The 19,536-nt window shown below is 38.3% G+C and overlaps 2 protein-coding genes across 2 annotated transcripts; both read left to right on the top strand.

Moving 5' to 3' along the window:
* Nucleotides 1-4,064: 4,064 nt before the first annotated feature.
* On the top strand, nucleotides 4,065-4,931 carry LOC131679822 (uncharacterized protein K02A2.6-like). Its single transcript, XM_058960571.1, has 2 exons — nucleotides 4,065-4,599; nucleotides 4,708-4,931. The coding sequence occupies exons 1-2, from the start codon at nucleotides 4,065-4,067 to the stop codon at nucleotides 4,929-4,931; spliced, it is 759 nt and encodes a 252-aa protein (XP_058816554.1).
* Nucleotides 4,932-5,540: 609 nt separating this feature from the next.
* LOC131679821 (uncharacterized protein K02A2.6-like) lies at nucleotides 5,541-6,188 on the top strand. Its single transcript, XM_058960569.1, has one exon. It carries the CDS (start codon nucleotides 5,541-5,543, stop codon nucleotides 6,186-6,188), a length of 648 nt encoding a protein of 215 aa, XP_058816552.1.
* The last annotated feature ends 13,348 nt before the right edge of the window (nucleotides 6,189-19,536 follow it).

Below are 19,536 nucleotides of genomic sequence, written 5' to 3'. Positions count from 1 at the left end.
CGACTCACACCTTAAGTGCGGAACTATTAAACTATTATGTATTTACTTTGTTAGCATTACTAGAGCATTCGAAATTGATAAATTTTGAGAAGAAAATGGAATATGTTGAGGATAATTAGTAATGCTGTATCGATTTTGTTGGCTATTTTCGGCAAATTTGAGACTAAGAGAAACGAAAGCAATGAAATTGAAAGACGGATAGGTATTCTAGAGCGAATCAGTTATAAACTTAGAACGGAAAAACTAGAACTAGGCAGGCTCATATGGGCATGATCGAAAGGAAATGTGAAGAATTTTTTGCCTTCTGCATAGTAGGAGTTGGGCGTTCCACCCAAGTCTACCGCATGGTCTATGGTAGAACATAACTCATCATCATGTTTTACCGCCGACGCCGGCGTCGGCGGTAAAACATGATGATGAGTTATGTTCTACCATAGACCATGCGGTAGACTTGGGTGGAACGCCCAACTCCTACTATGCAGAAGGCAAAAAATTCTTCACATTTCCTTTCGATCATGCCCATATGAGCCTGCCTAGTTCTAGTTTTTCCGTTCTAAGTTTATAACTGATTCGCTCTAGAATACCTATCCGTCTTTCAATTTCATTGCTTTCGTTTCTCTTAGTCTCAAATTTGCCGAAAATAGCCAACAAAATCGATACAGTAGAACCTTGCGGCAATTAAAACATAGTAACAGATAATTAGTAATGTCTGATATAATTTTACTAAATATCCATAAAAACTTATTTCATCAGGAATCAAATCCTATATTTCTGTTTATCAGAAAATTTGAATCACCTAATTGGACTAAGAATAAAAATCACGGAAGTGTACTCGATAACGTGTATGCATGAATACTTACAGGTGAATTGATTAATATATGTATAGAATACGAAGTTTACGTTAATTTTTGGGATAAACGTAGATCGTATTCCTTTTTCGGATCGAAATGAAAACAAAAGCACATCCTCACGTCACGAAATCAACTATAGGTTCAAGGTTTACACAAGAAGATTTTTATTCGGTGAGGTCATAAACATCCTATGATACATAAACTTAATATTATAAGTTTTACAAATTATAAAATCACGGTAAACAGATAAACGTTCTTTGGAACAATTTAGTATGCACTGCAAAGACGGTGGATTTGCCATTTTGAACTTCTTTGCTATACTCGTACCCGAACATGTTAGGTTTTAATTTTAATTCTCTCTCTTGTTATTCCATCGCGTGGAAATTCAAGAGAAAACCAACTAATTTATTTAAATGATGGCACAGAAGAAAAATGCCGCCAAAAGATTCCAGAACTAATTATTGAGGGGTTACACCACTATAGAGCACGAAAAATAGGCATATTTCGGGAATTTATCTTGACGCAATAATGAGATGAATCGAGATCTTGTTTAACTTTTCGGCAGTGCACGCTGCTCTGAAAATCTAGCGAACCCGTCTTAAAGCATCAGCGGCTGCTCGTTCAGTGGGCCATAAGTGCGACTTCCAGAGGGTTAATGAGATATATAACATTATTGCAAAAAAAAAAAGATTTATTCGAGTAATTTCGTCACAAGTTGGCGGCTGTGCAGCACTTTCCCGTCGGGGAGTTTTTTTTGGAAGCGGTCCACGGCCGGAACTCTATGTCCCGTAATTTTTGATCCAGAGCCAAAAACCAAAGCTTTTTAAACTTCTTAGAACGACAGCAAGCAGCATACGTAAGATTTTTTCTATGTCTTGATTTTTCGCGAAATGGCACATTTTTTAGTCGAAAAACGCTGAAAATGTGTTAAAAATCGACACAAAATTTGCTTATTAAAAAATTATGCAATGAAAAAATTAAATCCCTCGTACATCGCTGGAGGAAGTAATCTTGAACATTTACAGCAATTTTAGACTCGTCAAAAATCATTTGTTCGAGTTACATTTCCGGCCAGATCAAAAAAAAATTATTTCGAGAAAAATACGGTTAACGTTTTCAGTATACTCGAGGTATACATAAGGGGCGTTGCGAAAAAAATTGAATATTTATTTATTGTTTTCGCGATTAATTTTTTGGAATATCATTTTCAGCATTCTAAAGCACCAGTAAACAAAATTCAACCAATAAATAAAAATTAAATGTTTTAAAAAATCTACAGTGTTGTAACCCCTTGAAAGCACTGTACCGGTCAAATAGAAGCGCTTCTAAATTGGCACGTCATTATTTTTAATAACGCGCTACAGAGAAAAACAAGTAACAATGTGAATTCTCGTGAACGTTATTTTGTTTTATGTGGACTTTATCTCGGAAAAGTTGGACATCGGATAAGCCTCTTCTCGCGTGAGTGAGAGAGAATTACAATGCCTGCGTATGATAATAATCGAAAACGTGTGTAATACCAGGACATTACTTGTAATGGATCACTTTACTTTTTGGCGTCGCCAAATTCGCAATCAAAATAAGTTAAATTACCATTGAGTTATTCAGTCGAACAAAAAATAGGCCGTTCCTAATGTGGATGTACAAATTCCGTCTTACATCTGTTATACGATTAATCTGATACTACAGATCATTATAAAACTTTGTTTATATCAGCCGATACATTGATACGTAAAACGTTTTCCTTGTTTGCCCCTAGGCTCGAATACTTCAGGTTTCCCACGGTAGTGTAACAACACTCTATAAACTCGCAAGCTTTACCAAGCAACTATGAAATCTTCAGTAGAAAATATATAAGCTTGAAATAAGCCACCGCCATCCACACAACACAACGCAATAACCTGTGCAAATTAAATCACTCACCCGCAATGCCGCTTGTAAGACGAAAACAAACCAAAGATCACACGCCAGTGAATACACCACAGCGACTCTGGGGCGCGCGCGGTGGCGAATTTATCTGAGCGCGCCACAGAGAATTTCAAGAGCTCTTCTCCACACTCTAGATCGTTCCAGTGTTGGGTGTATGAAAATTTACCACTGCCATCAACGTGCGCTTACACATATCAAATACGGTGGTGTATATGAACGAAAGAGAAGCGCTCTCGTTTTGCTTGCCAGAGTGTGGGGAGCAATTTCAATTTCTCTTTACTGCACAGAGGATAGGGACATCACTGAGCCGCAGTAGACCAGCCTCTCGGAGACGGTTGTAAGCATCCTCACCAACCAGCATGATGGGGTTATATTGGATCCCCTTTCTCGTGATGAGGTTATATTGGATTCCCTTTCAAGAAACATGGCGGAATTCACGTATGACAATCACAATGGGCACACATTCGACGCGTTGTTTTCCCGGTATACTGAGCTTTTTTACAAAGGCGCTGGATAACTGGATGACGCTGCAAAGGTACGACTTTTGCTACAAAAATTATCCCACAAGACCACGAGTGTTACAACAGCTTTATTCTACCAAAGTTAGCTCGTGAGTACACCTTCATCGAAACCGTCGAGAAGTTGAAAGCGCTGTTTGGAGCCACAGTGTTTCAATTGCCTACTCGTGCAAAGTAAACAAATCCTGTGTTGACTTCAAAATCTCGAAGCTGACAGAGGAGTAGTTTAAATGCCTCATCTACGTCTGCGGTCTCAACTCAAACAAGGAGGTAGAGACCCGGATGCGGCTCATCAATAAACTCAACGAAACAGCAGATATTACCCTTCATCAAGTCGTTGAGCAGTGCAACAACCTTGTGAATTTGAAGCAGGATACTGTGCACAGTTAATTATGTGACACACAAGCGGTCGTCGAATAAAACGCACCAATCAATAGGTGCTAGCAGCGATTATGAGCAGCCACTGACTCCTTGCTGGTCGTGCGGCGGAATTAATTTTAAAAAGAACTGCCGATTTCGCGAGCAGAGATTGCGGTAAACAAGGTCATCGTGAGGGCAACTGCTCCTGTTTTCGTCGAAATCGTCGGACAGCAAATCTTTCAACAAAACGGTGCCAACGAAGAAAAAGAAACAGCGTGAGCAGTCAACAAAAACAGTGACAGTGCAGAAAGTCAGCCAAAGTCGGAAATTCGTTGGTGTGCAGTTGAACAACGTACCTCTCCGACTGCAATTGGATTATGGGTCCAATATATCCATCATCTCGCATATGTCGTGGATTTGGATCGGTCGTCCACTGGTTAATTCTACATTTTGCCGGACCAAAACAGCATCTGGGGAACCGCTGAAACTCGTCTCGAAGCTGCAATGCAATATTACCATCAATAACGTCACCAAGGAGGGCAAGTTTTTTGTCGCCGCTACTAATGTCAACCTCAACATTTTAGGCATTGACCTGTTCAATTTGTGGAATCAGCCAATTACGTCATTCTTCAATCACATCAACACTTCGAAGACGCAAGGTATAGCAGAACTACAGGATTGGTTTCCCAATGTTTTTACTCACCGAATGGGTCTGTGTAACAAGACTCCAGTGCAACTCATGCTCAAGGAAAACCCCAAACCAATGTTTCGTCCAGAACGGCCGGTTGCCTACAGTCGTAGAAAGCGAACTAAGTCGGTTGAAAAGCTTTGGGATCATAAAGAAGGTCGATTTTTCGGACTGAGCGGCACCCATTGTCGTAGTGCGAAAACCGAATGGAACTGTTTGGATCTGTGCGGAATTTTCGACAGATCTAAATGCGGTACTTGAGCCGAACAATTACCCTTTGCCCCTGCCGGAATACATTTTTAACAAGATGGCCAGCTGTTGGATTTTCAATCACATCGACTTATCCGATGCTTACCTCCAGGTACAAGTGGACGAAGTCAGCCAACCGCTTCTCACCAACAACACACATCGAGGCCTATTTCAGTTTACCCGGTATCATCCGGTATCAAAGCAGCGCCGGGGGCCTTCCAACAGTTGATGGACGCAATGCTTGCTGGACTTGTGTGCGCTACTGGTTATTTGGATGACATTTTGGTGGGAGGCCGTACGGAAGAAGAACATCAACAGGGGACGGGCATAGCGTAGTTGGTAAATCGATTGCCTTGTACGCAGCTCACCTGGGTTCGATTCCTAACCCCGCTCATAGGGTTAGATTTTTCCAAAAGAGATTTCTCTAACCCGAAAAGAGGCGAATGACCTTAAGGTTAAATCCTCTATAATCAAAATAATAAAAAAGAAACGTCAACACAACCTGCAGCTTGTTCTTCAACGCTTGCAAGATTACGGCTTCACAGTGCTCATCGAAAAATGTTGCTTCAATATGCGCCAGGTTAAGTACCTGGGCCAAATTCTCGATGCTGACGTTATACGACCGGACCCAGAGAAAATAGCACCGATTGTCAACATGCCGCCTCCGCTAACTACAGCAAGTCATTCGGTTTGTCAATGAAGGAATACGAATATTACTGATCATTAAGCACAGTAATTCCATCAGCGACGTCCGTCGTGGCTGGATGCCTCATGTATGGTGGGAGATTGGTAGTGCCACCCTGTTCCAGAAGCGGCGTACTCCAGCAATTACATACGGGTCATCTGGGAGTCGAGCGCCACAGTACGTGTATTGGCCGAACATAGATGATGAGGTTGTAAAACTTGTCCGATCCTGTAACGAATGTGCCAGCGTAGCGTCAGAAGATGAATTTGGAATCCTGGCCAGCGCTGGAAAAGTCATGGCAGCGGCTGCATCTCGACTACGCAGGGCCTATTGATGGACAGTATTATCTCATTCTGGTTCATTCGTACTCGAAATGGCCAGAAGTCGTGCGCACCAAGGATATCACCATAACAGCAACGTTGCGCATTTTTCGAGGAATCTTCACCAGACACGGACAGCCGGAAACGCTGGTTACGGATAACGGGCCTCAGTTAACTAGTGACCAGTTCGAAACTTCTTGTGATACCAACGGTATCACTGATCTAAAAACTGCACATTTTCATTCGCAGTCAAACGGATTGGCGGAGAGATTTGTCCGCACGTTTAAAAGGTCCCTCAAAAAGATCACCGCAGGGGTTGAAACTCGATGCAGCAATAGACACCTTTCTTCTCTGCTATCGTCCAACGAACCCGATGGGAAATTTCCCGCAGAACATATTTTTGGTAGACCAGTACGCACATCGTTAGAATTATTACGTCCGCCAACTCCATCACACAAGATCCAAAATTCCGGTCAAGAAAAACAGTTCAACCGGAAGCACGGAACCAAGGAAAGGAATTACAACTTGCAAGATCTGGTCTGGGTCAAGGTTTATCGGAACAACAAGTGGAGCTGGCAGGAACAGTGATCGAGCGATTAGGTAGTGTCATGTATAACATCTGGCTGCCATCGATCACACTGCAACCAAATGAGGGCTTCAATGCTTTTGAATTTGTGAAGACGCATTCGCTCGGTCGGTCAGAACGCTCAGTCGAGGCACAAGTGTTTTGTTCTTTGTTCCGTGCTAATCGTAAAGTGAATAACCCATTGCTATGATACAATAACGGTTTAATATTGAAATTATTTACACTTTCCCCTGTCGTGTGTTCTTCTGAACTTTGTCTCAATGCCCTGATAGTGAAACCTATTCTCGTTCACAACGCACAGTGGCACCTGTCCATACAAAGTTGTGACAAAAATATAAAAAATTATCTATGTGCCTAAAAATTATGGTTTTAACTAATTTTGGGTCGCTGAATCCATTTCTGCTATCAGTTTTGAAATTTCATATTTCTATTTTTCGACTACTTTTATGTAAACCTTTTTGTAAGTGTTGGTCGTTAAAGGGTTAATATATACGTTAATCACTGTAGCCAATCACATTGGATAGCAGAAATGGTTGACGAAACTAGTAAAAATCACTAATTTTTCAGTAATATTATGTTGTTTAGGCAACCAGTTTGTAAGGAGATTTATGAAGTACAGGGCGTCTCCATACGGGTATTTTCAAAAGCATATATATGGTAACTTCGGCGCAAAAATACGCAAGATGAGGTCTGTTTATATTGAAACTACACTCAATTTTGAGTCAGATTCATGCTAAATGACCCATGGGAAACCATCTCAAAAATTGGAAGACGTATACAAATAAATTACTGATAAGACATTGAATTTCTTAAATGATTTTTTTTGTGCAGAACAGACGTCAATCATTTCTACGTAAAGGCTCATATTTATAGTTTAGCATATTCATTATTCTTTCCAAAGAACTTGAGATATCACTATTCGAAGTCCTATGGTAATAACAAATTTAAAGAATTGAATTGAACAGAAATCCTCGACATCACTTGCTTCAACGACATGTTAAAAATTCATTTTTCATCCGATTATCGTGATTTTGAGATACTTTCATTCAAACTGAGAGAAAAATAAAATAAATATTTACAAGAGAATTACAAGACATTGATTTTGGGATTTTTGTCACTCGTCGTACCACGTGCTGATCGTTAAAATGGCAGATGGCAGGGGTCTCCCACTCTAGCGATCTACCAACAGACATGAGCGTGGATGGCAATCCATTCCCAGATATTATTTCTCTTCCTGATACAAATATCCCCATGTGTCGTACGCATAAATCAGTACCCGCTCCAGTCAACTGGGCCTTGGATGCTCTACCAATCGAAATCGGACAAATCAATGAACATTTTAAATCTCTCGCCATATTTTACTAAGCACTATTCGGTTGTGACCCAAATAACAAGGGTGCGGTCAGATAAAGTGAGAGCTATGGTAAATAGTCTCGACTGAGCAAACCAGATTACTTGCTGAAAGCGCTATATGCAGGGGGCAAATGTACCTGCCACTACAGTGGAAATCGATGGGGTGGTCACAGAGCCACGTCTGACGTGTGAAGACCTGTTGAAAGGATAGGGTTGACAACTTTAAAGACCCCTTACTTCAACAGGTGAAGATTTTGGACTGCAAGTAATCACCTGCCGAGGAGAATAAGACCTCCCACTGTCCAACAGACTCGGGGTGACTTTCGCCGTATCTTCACTATCCAACTATGCCCTCCTCGACGAGGTGGGCATATGGTCGGTGTTAAGTCAGACCGGACCAAGTCGCAAAACATCAAAAAATGAGTTAATGATAGCACTGGATAAAGAATTTCTTCATCTACATTCCACCTTTACCAGATTTGAAATATGAAACAATAAACAAGAATTATGGTAAAAATTATTTTCCAATTATAATGTAAAGAATGCTGCGATTCAAACTTTAAACGCGTTTTTCTCGAAATCTATGCAGTGTTACTTAGTCCGGTCTGACCTAACACCGACCATATATGGAGAATCTAATTAAAGTCAAAAATCGCATTTATTGGCGCCAGTTCGACGACGGATTAACAAGAGAAACAGATGAGCACTCTTTAGGTTACAGCTCGAAGGATGCGTAAGCGAAACATTACCAACAAGAACGTGGAATATTAGGCAATCTATGAGACGTTTCTGATCAGCTGATTATTTCTTGTTTACTTATTCTGACGTTACTCCGAGGGAGGCGACGTATCGTTGATTCGACCCACCGATGACCTGTCAAACAAACGTCTAATGGATTTCCTAATTCAAACCACTGGATATTCGCTTTCGCCAAGTGCTTTGGGCACTTTTTCATCTAAATTTCAACTTACCCAAATGCGAGTTGAACGTCATTTTGGGTGATTTCAACTTGTTAATAGGTTTATTCTCTGTTATGAAACATTTGAAAAATATTTTACAAAAAAACGTCTTTTTTAGTATTTTGTTATAACATTTAATTAATAAAATGCTATTTTGAGCTTTTCTTTGAATAAATAAATTTATTCATCATAATGAAAAAAGACACTATGTTGGAATCAACTCAAAAATAGGCAGGCCCGATGAGAGGGGGGGTCAGCCGGGGCAATTGCCCTGGGGCCCGGGTCGCGTTTGGGGGCCCGAATTTTTATCCGGAAGATGGGTGAAAACGTCTGGTATTCATAGAAGAGCAAGAAAAATAAGAATTGTAATTTCTTTGTAATTATTCACCCTATTAAATTGTCATATGACGAAAGCGGAGAAAAATTTGAAAGACATTTTAATCTAATAACTTGAGAATTCGAAATTGTGGATACCAGAGCTTTATTTTATATTTAAATTTTTTTCCTTTTTTATTTCGACTATGTTAGTCACATTTTCCTTTTACATTTTAACGACATTCAATTAGCTAGAGATTACTGGGTAGGGAAATTTATGAAAATTAGAGCCATAGTACTCAAGTGAGAGCAAGTATGTGAAGTAAACAGATCGGAATACTAGAAGTGGCAGGGTCATTAGAACAGGCTTAATATCGTACGGGCTTAATCTTTGTCTTCTGTTAATGAGGGTCGAGCTTAGGCAGTATAACTACGAATCACCCGAGTTCACTAACATGTGCCTGGTATCGATAGACGTGTCCATCTTTACCGTGACAACCGACGATATATTTAACATTTGTTAAAACAAACGTTCTTAGAGGAGTTGTCTACTTTATGCACTAGGTCAACAAAACCGAGTTTTTTGTTTGAATTGGCAGAATACTTTACAAAACGTTCAGAAGCCAATTCAATGTATTTTCGAAGAGAACAGCGCCAAACAGAAATGCAAGCACACGGACGTATCCGTCCTCTTCTGCGTTCGTTTCTTTACTGGTGGTACCGGTTGTTGGATTGCAGACACTGGGAGTATTTTATTGAGTGAATATTTGTTTCTGTAAGATCCACAAATCTTGGTTTTGAAGCTTTTTGTGGTTTGGCATAAGATAACGATGTGCTGTTAGCGGTTATAGTAGGCGGACTTTTCTTAGCTACTTCTGTACAATGTTTTAGGTGGTGCAGTGTTTTTTGGAGAATTTGCGCATAGGAATCTGCCCTGGGTGCATAACCGGTGTTGTCTGATGAGATGTTCCATGTTCGGTTAATCGGATTATCGGAATTTATTATATCTTTTTATAAGCAAAATATCGATACATAGTAACTTGCGTGAAATTGTATAGGCTTCAACACTGCTGAACAATTAAATCTGTTATTTGATTTAATAATGCTACTATAGCAAAGTAACTAGAAAAGGCGCTTGGATCGTAATCGTATTTTTTGGTTTTGATGTCAAAATATGATTTGTATATAATATGTACTACGCACCACTCAATTCCTCATCTTCTGTAGCCCAAGTTCTGGAACGTACAATGCACTGGTCTGTTCCTTCATCGCCTATTTTAACTTCGTTACTGCATATTGCTGTATATTTACTATTTGTATTGTATTTGTATTTGGTGTTCAAACAAGCATCGGAATAAATGCACTTTTTGGTCGGTTTTTGAATTATTTACTATTTGTTCAAAAGGCAATTTAATAATATTTACAACGCCGTATAGATAGTAAAAATCGGTTAGAAGCTTCCGAAGTTATAGCAATATTAAGGTTAAAAAGGGATGTTGACGTATTTTTAGGACAAATTGTATAAAAATGAAAATGTGCATAAAAAATTTGCAAAGCACGATTATTTTTGAAAAGGCTGCTTTGATTGGCTTATTTTTGAATAAAACTATCTAATTTAATTATAAATTCAATAAAAACTAGGCATATTAGAGCGGTTTTAATTCTGGGGTACGAATGTACCCCACAAAACCGTTTACGTATAGAAAAAGTTACGAAACCGTTGTAGGGTTAAACGAGAATTACGAGCTGAATTTGCTACCTTATTCTTGCTAACAACAAAAGCTAAAAACTGCTCCACCGCTACCAACAGATAAATCTACCCGTGTATCATTTTGTCTAAACCACAGAAGCAAAATATCATAGGGGAGCCCGGGGCTAGTTGGCGGTTGAGGTAAGTTGGCGGAATCCCTTTTTCTCTGTTTCAATTAGACATATAGCGCTGGCTCTTCTTGTGTACCTCAAGTTAGGTAAAACCCGTTATCCAATGTGTTTTTGTTGCAAAACGATTTGTTTGGTGGAAGTTGTGGGTGATATTGTGTTTTCGAGTATACCACGTAAATGTTCTAAATTTTAAATGCTTTGCGTTATTTAGAGTGATTTTTCGATAGCGCGTAAAAAGAGCATCCGTATAGATATTACATCTATCCACAAACAAAAGTAATTTTTTAAATAATTTTTAATAAAATATGCGGTTGAGGCAAGTTGGCGGTGCTGCACGTGGGATAAGTTGGCGGTACTATTTACAGTGCAATAAAATCATGAAATATTTTTATTTCTGGAATTCACTCCAAAGTAAGAAAATCTTTTTCTTGTGTATCTCGCCAATGTAGGAGACATTTATTCCGGCCAATTGCATAAAAAATTTCGAAAATTTTCTTTTGTATAGGGAGTACGCGTCAAAGTCAAAATTCCGGGGTATTGAAACTGAAATATAATAGCAAATGTCGGTTAATATACAGTTTTCTCGAAAAGACATTCAGCACGTTCCAAAAGGACCCTTGAAGTAATTGAATCTCCATTTGATTGCTTAGTTTTTGGCGTATACCCACATACCGCCAACTTACCGCGGGGCCGGGGTAAGTTAGCGGGTTTTCCGCGTCACATATTTTTGTCTCTAAAAATGGAGACAATGCATCAAACACTTTAAAAAATCGGCGATAAAAATTGAAACCAAAACACCCCGCCAACTAGCCCCAGTCTCCCCTACTTCAACCTACTGTGTCGAACGTGAATAAAAATGAATGACGATCAAAGCGGAAAATGGCCGTACTGTGGTCAAACTGTATTCCTGTTTACTTTTCGAGGTGTCCCTTAAAATCACCTGTTGGAGAAGTTAAAAATATCAAATTTGCAAATGGAGGTAAAGATGATCAATGTCTATACCTTACAATTTCATAGTTGGACATAGTGTACTGATTATTTTTCAGACTAATAATCAAGTAGAAGCGTTTATTGCGCAAAATTAAATATATCATTCAATGTGGCAACATGAAGTCAGTACCTCTGTATATATAAAGGCGATGACACAAACGTGGTGCGAATACACGGATTATCTCCATATACCTCTACTAAGGTTGTTAACCATTGTGTACATTTTTAACAGGGCAAAAGAGTACCCGGGAACCCGCTATTTGAAAAACTCGTAACCATAGCAATTTTAGCAACAGCAACATAGTTTGATATATGAATTAATATATACAAGTCCTCTAATCAAGATTCAAATAAGTAAGTTGAGAAGGGCCCGTCAGTAACACTAGCCTTGGGGCCCGCCGCCGCTCTCGACGGCTCTAATAGGTAGTATAGGTACAACCGATTAGATTAGGGTCAAATTACTCATTGCGTTCTTCTTATTTTCATCTAAATTTCAGTTCGAGGCTCGAACTATGATATTGAGTATTTCGAACTCAACTTTGGATTGTTTCATATAACCTTGTAGAATGAGGGGTATATTAAACGTCAAAGGTCTATTCTACATAACCTTTGGGTCGAAATGCATTATATGGGTTAACGACACTGAATCCCTCTGGATAAAGACTCGCCATCTCTATCGTTCGTTTAGCATTTATCTGTCCGTGTCATTCCAATTGAGCACGAGACCTGTCAATGTCCCTCGTTCGAGAAGGATTCGAAGCAATTTTCTTCGGATTGAGTGCTTTCGGCAGGTCTTATGCTAGACTGGAATGATACTGACAGATAAACAAACGATTGAGATGGTGAGTCTTTGTCCAGATGATGGATTCAACGTCTTTAGTATAGGTGTTACCATTCGTCATGTTTGAGTGTCAAATAATTTGAAATTAATTATGGCATCCGGGACCGCGAAACATAATGTCAACAAAACCGGCCAATCGAAACGAAGCATGTAAGCACGTGGTGAAAATAAGTATGGTGGCCAGGACCGCAAAAGGTAAATATATACATCACTAACCTATCAGATAAAAGTAAGGCACCACGTGCTTCTGTTTTCTCCTTCTTGCTGTCTTATTTGCTCGAAACAATGACAACCGCACGTACCCATAGAAAAAAATGTGAACACCTGTACATCTCGACCTGTGCTTACTTCGGCTTGAACATGCAATGACATCTCGTCTCAGACATACAGAGTAAAGTTGTGACGTTTGATTTCCAATACGTACAAAACAAATAAATGTTTGCGTTCTGATTTCGATGTACCATATATTAGAAAAATACAATCGGAATTACGACAAAACGTGGCTCCAACTATGCGGTAAGTTCACCAAGTTGTTTTCAACAGGCAGTTTTTGGATAGACTACCGCTGGTTTAGTGCATATTGGAAGTAACGGACAGCGTGTTATGCATGCAGTTCAACGGAAAGTTTCATGTCTATCGGCAAATAAAAATGGTTGTACGAGAATGGAAAAGTAAACATTTAAGATATTTTTTTATGCAATAGGAATAAATTTAGGCATTGGTATTGTATACCGATTTACAGAGAACCGGAGTCGGAAGAGCGAAAGATGCTTGAAGCAACGAAATGGATTCTTGAATCCGATTGAAAAAAGTTGTGTAAAACTGCAGATTACCGAATTGGTATATATTATTGCTTTGCTTAATTTATTTTATCTTGATGTCATGATGTGTTCAATAATTTCTAGCTTCCAAATTTCAAATAACATTCACTAAACGATATAATGAATTTCATTTGATGTTATCAAACTCATGGCAAGGATAGTTTATGTTACTTCATTCAAGCAGGACGCCATTCCAAAAAGAACTTACAAAAATTTCGTTTGAGATGCCGAGATGGTGACATAGACGAAAATCATTTACCGGTAATAGCGAAGAAAAGAGCCCGTAAACAAAATATCATTTCGACCAACGTTGCAGTAGCATTTGAACGAACCGGGATAAGCAATAGAAACGCTTTGATTCTACTAAAAGCGCTTATCCAAGACAAGCGTATGACAATCGAAAAGGAATCCTGCTATTCAAATAGCAATAAAACCATATGACTGACTCGCCAGGTTTAAATGAAGGAAAAGGTGAAAGAGATAACGGTATTGCTTTAATTAACTAAGTTTATTTTTTATTATAATCAGAATAAACAAGACTTCTACCCGAATGTTCCGTTAAACATTCATTGGGATGGATAAAGGATCCCAAATAACATCAGCGAAAAAAAAAGAAGATAGGTTGGCAATTTTACTTACCGGAGAAGAAACTTCAATGTTATTAGCTGTTCCTACATTACCAAACGGTAAGTGGTCGTAGAAACTGATGCGATTGAGTAAGCGATACACGAGTGGAATTTAAAAGGCAAAATTGTGGGAGTGCTGAACAATAAACTGTCATCGCTTGCTTGTCGTCACCATGAAGAGGAAATTGTTCTGAAGCACTGTTTCTAGATTCAAGGAAATATATTGCATTCCGATAAATTGGTTAAATGTAAACGGTTTCAAAAGGAGTATAACGGTAGGATGGATTCCGGTGAGAAAATGAGTCACCTAAACGTTGCCACTGTTTCTCTGCTTCATGAATTGACATCTCCATGGCGTACAAGTGCTATTGAGTTTTGTTTACAGCAACTAATCGAACGACAGCCGAGGAGAGATTACGTAGAGGTGTTGGAGCTAGCTGAACTTTTCTTAGGTGGCGATACGCCAAAAGAAATCAACCCCAGAAGAGCAGGAAGTATTAGCAGAGTACGCTGGATGGTTCGTGCAATATGTGTGCTAAATGTTTGGCTTCTATATAACCATTTCGACATTTTTGACAAAGAGCGTGTGAACTATTACGACAATTTGTTCATTTATACTTCCAAATTCTACCTTCAGTACTGGTTTAACCTAAATAACCAGGTCCGTGATTTTTTGATTGCTAGTACACCTAGGTGTTGTAGTTCAGTAGTAATAATAGTAAGATTTGTTTACAGATAACTGCTCCTCGGATTGACATCGAGTTTTGTAGGTCGATTAGCAGGATTGATTAGGTAGATTATGCTAAAACCGGTGACAAAGCTTTTGAAAAGCATCTTTGGTATATTTCACCACAGAATGTAGCTATGGCGGTTTTAGATGATTCCATCCGTTCTCAAGTGAAGGATACAATGAAAAAAGTCTATTTTAACAAAATTGCTGCAGTTGCTAAGAAAAACAATAAAATTTGAAAGATAGCTGAAGACACCAAGTCCGAGCAACCAACATCAGACCATCTGATACACTTTCAACGTTTATCACTGATATAACGAAGGAGTTCTTTGACATCATGCGAATCAACTGCTTTCATGCGAAAACCAGAAAACGAGTGGAGTAAAAATAAGGCTGGCCTCAATACAAAACAACGAGTGGTTTCCCTGATGGTTGTCGAGGACGTGAAGCTAATTTCTGCAATTAACAAGAAACCCACCAGAGACCCTTTTGCTTCAGGTGATCGAACAGCATCCGAAAGAGTATCCTATCAAATAGTAATGCATACTAAACTGAAATATAATCAAAGCAATTCGCTGATAAAAAAATCTAAATATTGCGCATTTTGCACTTAACAAGACTCCTTCGTTGAAAATATTTGCACAGTGCATTTCCCTCACTACACATATACATATGCGTTCTGTATACTCGTACCATATCTGACAGTTCTTTTTGTTTTGTGTTTGCAATTTGCTGCTGCTAGATTAGGTAGATATTTTTCAAAATTTTATAACAAAAGGTAGGGTTACCAAATGGGCTGAGAGCGAAATAAGGACATTTTGAATTTTGACCGAGAATAACAAATTTTAATAATCTTTGACTAAATGTGTTTGGTTGAGTGGTGTTAAGAAAAGATTTCCAATATTTTTTTAGAACAGCGCTTTTTTGTTCTTCTGGGGTCCTAAGAAACTATGCAGAATATTAGGTCGTGGCATACCGTGTTACATTTGAAATTTGTATGGATATTATTGCGAGAAATCCTATATTTTTCATCTTCATTTCCAAAAATCAAAGTTTTTTCTTAAGAGAACTTATTGATTAAAGTCCATAAAGTTACTAAGAAATTTACCGACTGTGCTAAAAAGTGATAGCTGTTTAAAATTCGATGGTTCGAATTAGAGGACAAATCTTTTTTTTCTGTCAGCGCTCAACAAGATGAGAAACATGAAAAGTATTAGTTTGTAATTTTTCTTCAGACAATAAACTTTTTGGCTGAACTAAACTTTTTGAATCATTAATATGAACATAACAAATCAAAAGACTCTAAGGAAGTGAACAACTAAAATGGCGAGTAAAATGTTTCATTCGCTTGAGTGAATTTAATCTAATTGATTTCAAATATAACATGGATTGAGATTAAAACTAAGGACATTTGAAGTAAAATTAAGGACGCTTTCCCAAATTATCGAAATTAAGGACATGTCCTTTAAAATAAGGACGGTTGGTAACCCTACAAAAGGCTAAATAAAATATTTGATATTATTTTATTGCGGAACCGTTTTCAGCCTCGGTAAACACGGATTGAAACAACATATGATTACGGACGATTTACAACCCGCGGTTTCGGATCCGGAAGCTGAAGATTGTTTAAATATAATCAACTATTCTCGGGACGATCTTTTGCGTTACGATGACTCTCCTGCTGCTTCATTGTCATCTGAAATGATTGTTTACAGCTTAAGCTTGTCCGATACCGGGATGGATATCAGCAAAACAGAAAATGTTGATCACCAACAAAGTGAAAGCAGATTTTCTCAGAAAATTGCCGGAAGGATTGCTTGGTTGCTGGCTGCAGGATTTTAAGGGCCATAGTTCCGGCAAGGAAGTGAGTCTCCAGAAATACTGCCGAACAATTCACTCAGTTGTTGCCTGCTAGCGAAAATTTTTTAGAAGCGAGAAGTGATTTTTAAATGCGACGAAAGTGGAGTGGCAATGCCTGTTTGAAGTTCCAAGCCGGTTCCGCAAGAGGACGATTTCATCCGTTTTGCGTTGTTCAATGATAAAACCAACCATAGATATTACTAATCTACTAATCTTAACTGAAATTTCCAATGCTAGTCGATAAAAAATGACACGACATATTTTGTTGTCAAGATTCTGCATGAGTATTAGTGAGTGAGGAAGACTAGCTGTCAAAAATCTCACGCGCTAGTCTTGAAATTCATAGGTTGGGCAATATTCCAACTCGACAATATCCAGTTCGAATTTTTATATGTTGAAGCCCCCCTAACTACGCCCTACTCCTCAACAGCCTATTGAAATTGGGCTTTTGAATAATTAGTCCAAACATGCCAATGTGGTAAATTTTCTAACTACTATGATATTTATTTGCAAACTGCAGAAAGAATTGTAGTGTGTAGAATTGAAAATGCAAAAAAGTAGGTTTTCCCATACTAAATTCTATAGAAATTTGAAACGCAATACGCTACACCAGGTCAAAATCAATCGACTCCGAGTTCTGCAGTTATTTGGGCTTATGGTTCAACAACTACATGTTGGATGCGCATTTGCGACATATTGGATTTGTAGAGAGTAGTCTGCGCGCTTGCGAAGAGGACTATGGCAACATCTAGAACGCTGTCAGGGTATAGAGTACTGAGAGTACTTGACAATCTGTAACTGTAGGGGAGACTGAGGAGACTTGATCCCCTTTTTTATTTTTCAATCCTACTCCGTCGAATGATAAAAAACCATGTATTTTTTGTAGTTTTATATTGTTTCTAGGGTTGACTGATAATCATAAAAAAATTACATGGAAATATTATACTGGACATGAGCTATTAGCATTTTTGAAAAACAACAAAAAATGGAAAAAAAAAAATTGATTAGTGGAGACTCGATCCCTAATTTAGGGACACTTGATTATTTTTTGAAAATGTGTTTAAAAGAGCATGTAGGGTAATAAGCCTATTTTCACCCTGTTTCTATTATCATCCTACCCATCTGAAGCCTTTGGTTAGAGCAGCATCTGCCATCTTTGCTCAACGCATTGGCTCAAATATTGGGTTACTCGATTAGAGTTTTTGCTGCACTCAAACAGAAGATTTTCACCTTTAGTAAGACAATTTTTTTATTATATTGGCTTTTAATAAGAGTCGAATGACCTTAAGGCTAAAACCTATATAATCGAAATAAAAAATGGCTCCTAATAACAAAACAAAGAAGCTGAAATAATAAAATTAATAATGAAATAATGTGGTACCTTCCCTAATAGGGCAAAAATAGGTACCTAACCCCATTCAATATGTATTGTGGTATTTATTAAATTGTTGTGATTAGATATTACTATTTTTGTTGCTACATATTACGCATCTCTCGCCTGATTTTTTTACGAATTCCCCAATTCTCTGTGCAATTATTTGTAAGCTGTCGTTATTATGGTTGAGGAACGTCAAATGTGGGATGCATGGTTGCTACGTATACTGTAGTAAACAATTACAGTTAAGTTTCTGTACGATGAAGCGTTCATTTTGACAGTTCTGTTTGTTATTTTATGGCAACAATGACTTCAATTGTTCTGGTGTGAATTTGGTTATTTTCAGTGGGGTGTATGAAACAATGCGAAGGGGATCAAATCTCCACGAATTTGAAGGGATCAAGTGAACCCATAGCATCTATTTCAGCAAACTTTAGTGCAAATATAGTTGAACAAAAAATCAGCTCAATAATAACGTATTCATATAATTGACATTCTCCTGTAATTCTGTATGCAAAAGTATAGTATGTAGTGGGTGACTTTATCAATTGTATAAAAGTTTGAAAATTTAGAAAATAAATCTTCAGTTCTTCTGAGATTTTTTTCTTTAAATCGGTAAAAAATCGGTAACACATGTCCAATTTATTTTTTAGTGCTAAAGAAACTTATGTTTGGATAAAACTACGCAACTTTCTAGTATATTCGATTAATGTATTCTGATCCGCCTTTGAGTTACAATGATGGGATCAAGTCTCCCCGGGGATCAAGTGTCCTCAGTCTCCCCTATTAGTATGTTCAACGGTTTGTTTTCCTCCACCTGTCATAGAAGGAGGAAAACAAATCGAAAATAACTTTTCGGTCGGATTATTTTCATGATGGAATGTTTCCAACCGGAATTGTACGTCTCCCAAGACGTCTCCCGAATAAGTTTTATAGCGACATGGAGCATTTCAACGCCATTATAAATACATTACGAGAGCTAATTCAAATGTTTAAATTGGCTGACAGTTTTATATATGACAGGTGGAGGAAAACAAACCCCCAAGTAGTGTGAGTAAAATCATTTGCATAGAACTCTATGCGCCGGGTATTGTAGCGCCGCACTTCGGGCGCGCGGTAGATCGCCCAATGTCCGAGTGCGGGATATGCTGTCAAATCGCGAACTCCCTTATATGTACCATATTTACATTAAAAAACGATAAATATCGCAGTTCAGCCCCTTTCATTTATTTCTCGTTTTTAGAAGTTCAAGTTCCCTATCCTGCTTTGTAGAGTCGACCAGTATCAGAGTGCTACTATGTAACTGCCATCACCCTCATTACTACGCCTTCATGCAAGGAATTTGTAGCGAGAGCGATCCGATACTCTGACCACTTTTGAAGGAATCCTCGCGGATCCGAAGAATTCTATCCGAATCTTGGATATTACACTGCATTTTTAGTTTTTTAAATAGCTGTAAAATTTTTCCTCTAAATATAAAAAATATTTCTACGTTGTAATCTTTTAGGTTTAAGTTAATATGTAATTAAAAATAAAAACGGGAAAGTAGAAGTTTTGATTTTCGGAAAAATAGTGGGTTTTATACACATACACAATTCG

Source organism: Topomyia yanbarensis, chromosome 2, assembly GCF_030247195.1.
Source record: "Topomyia yanbarensis strain Yona2022 chromosome 2, ASM3024719v1, whole genome shotgun sequence".
NCBI lineage: Eukaryota > Metazoa > Arthropoda > Insecta > Diptera > Culicidae > Topomyia > Topomyia yanbarensis.
The sequence above is the reverse complement of the archived record's forward strand: the minus strand, read 5'-3'. Positions and strand labels throughout refer to the sequence as shown.

What these genes read in the sequence shown, in the direction of transcription:
- LOC131679821 (XM_058960569.1), top strand. Translation starts at nt 5,541, where the DNA reads ATGAATTTGGAATCCTGGCCAGCGCTGGAAAAGTCATGGCAGCGGCTG.
- LOC131679822 (XM_058960571.1), top strand. Translation starts at nt 4,065, where the DNA reads ATGTCGTGGATTTGGATCGGTCGTCCACTGGTTAATTCTACATTTTGC. An exon ending in TTTCGACAGATCTAAATGCG is followed by an intron (nt 4,600 to 4,707) that starts GTACTTGAGCCG and finishes GCTTACCTCCAG; the next exon opens with GTACAAGTGGACGAAGTCAG.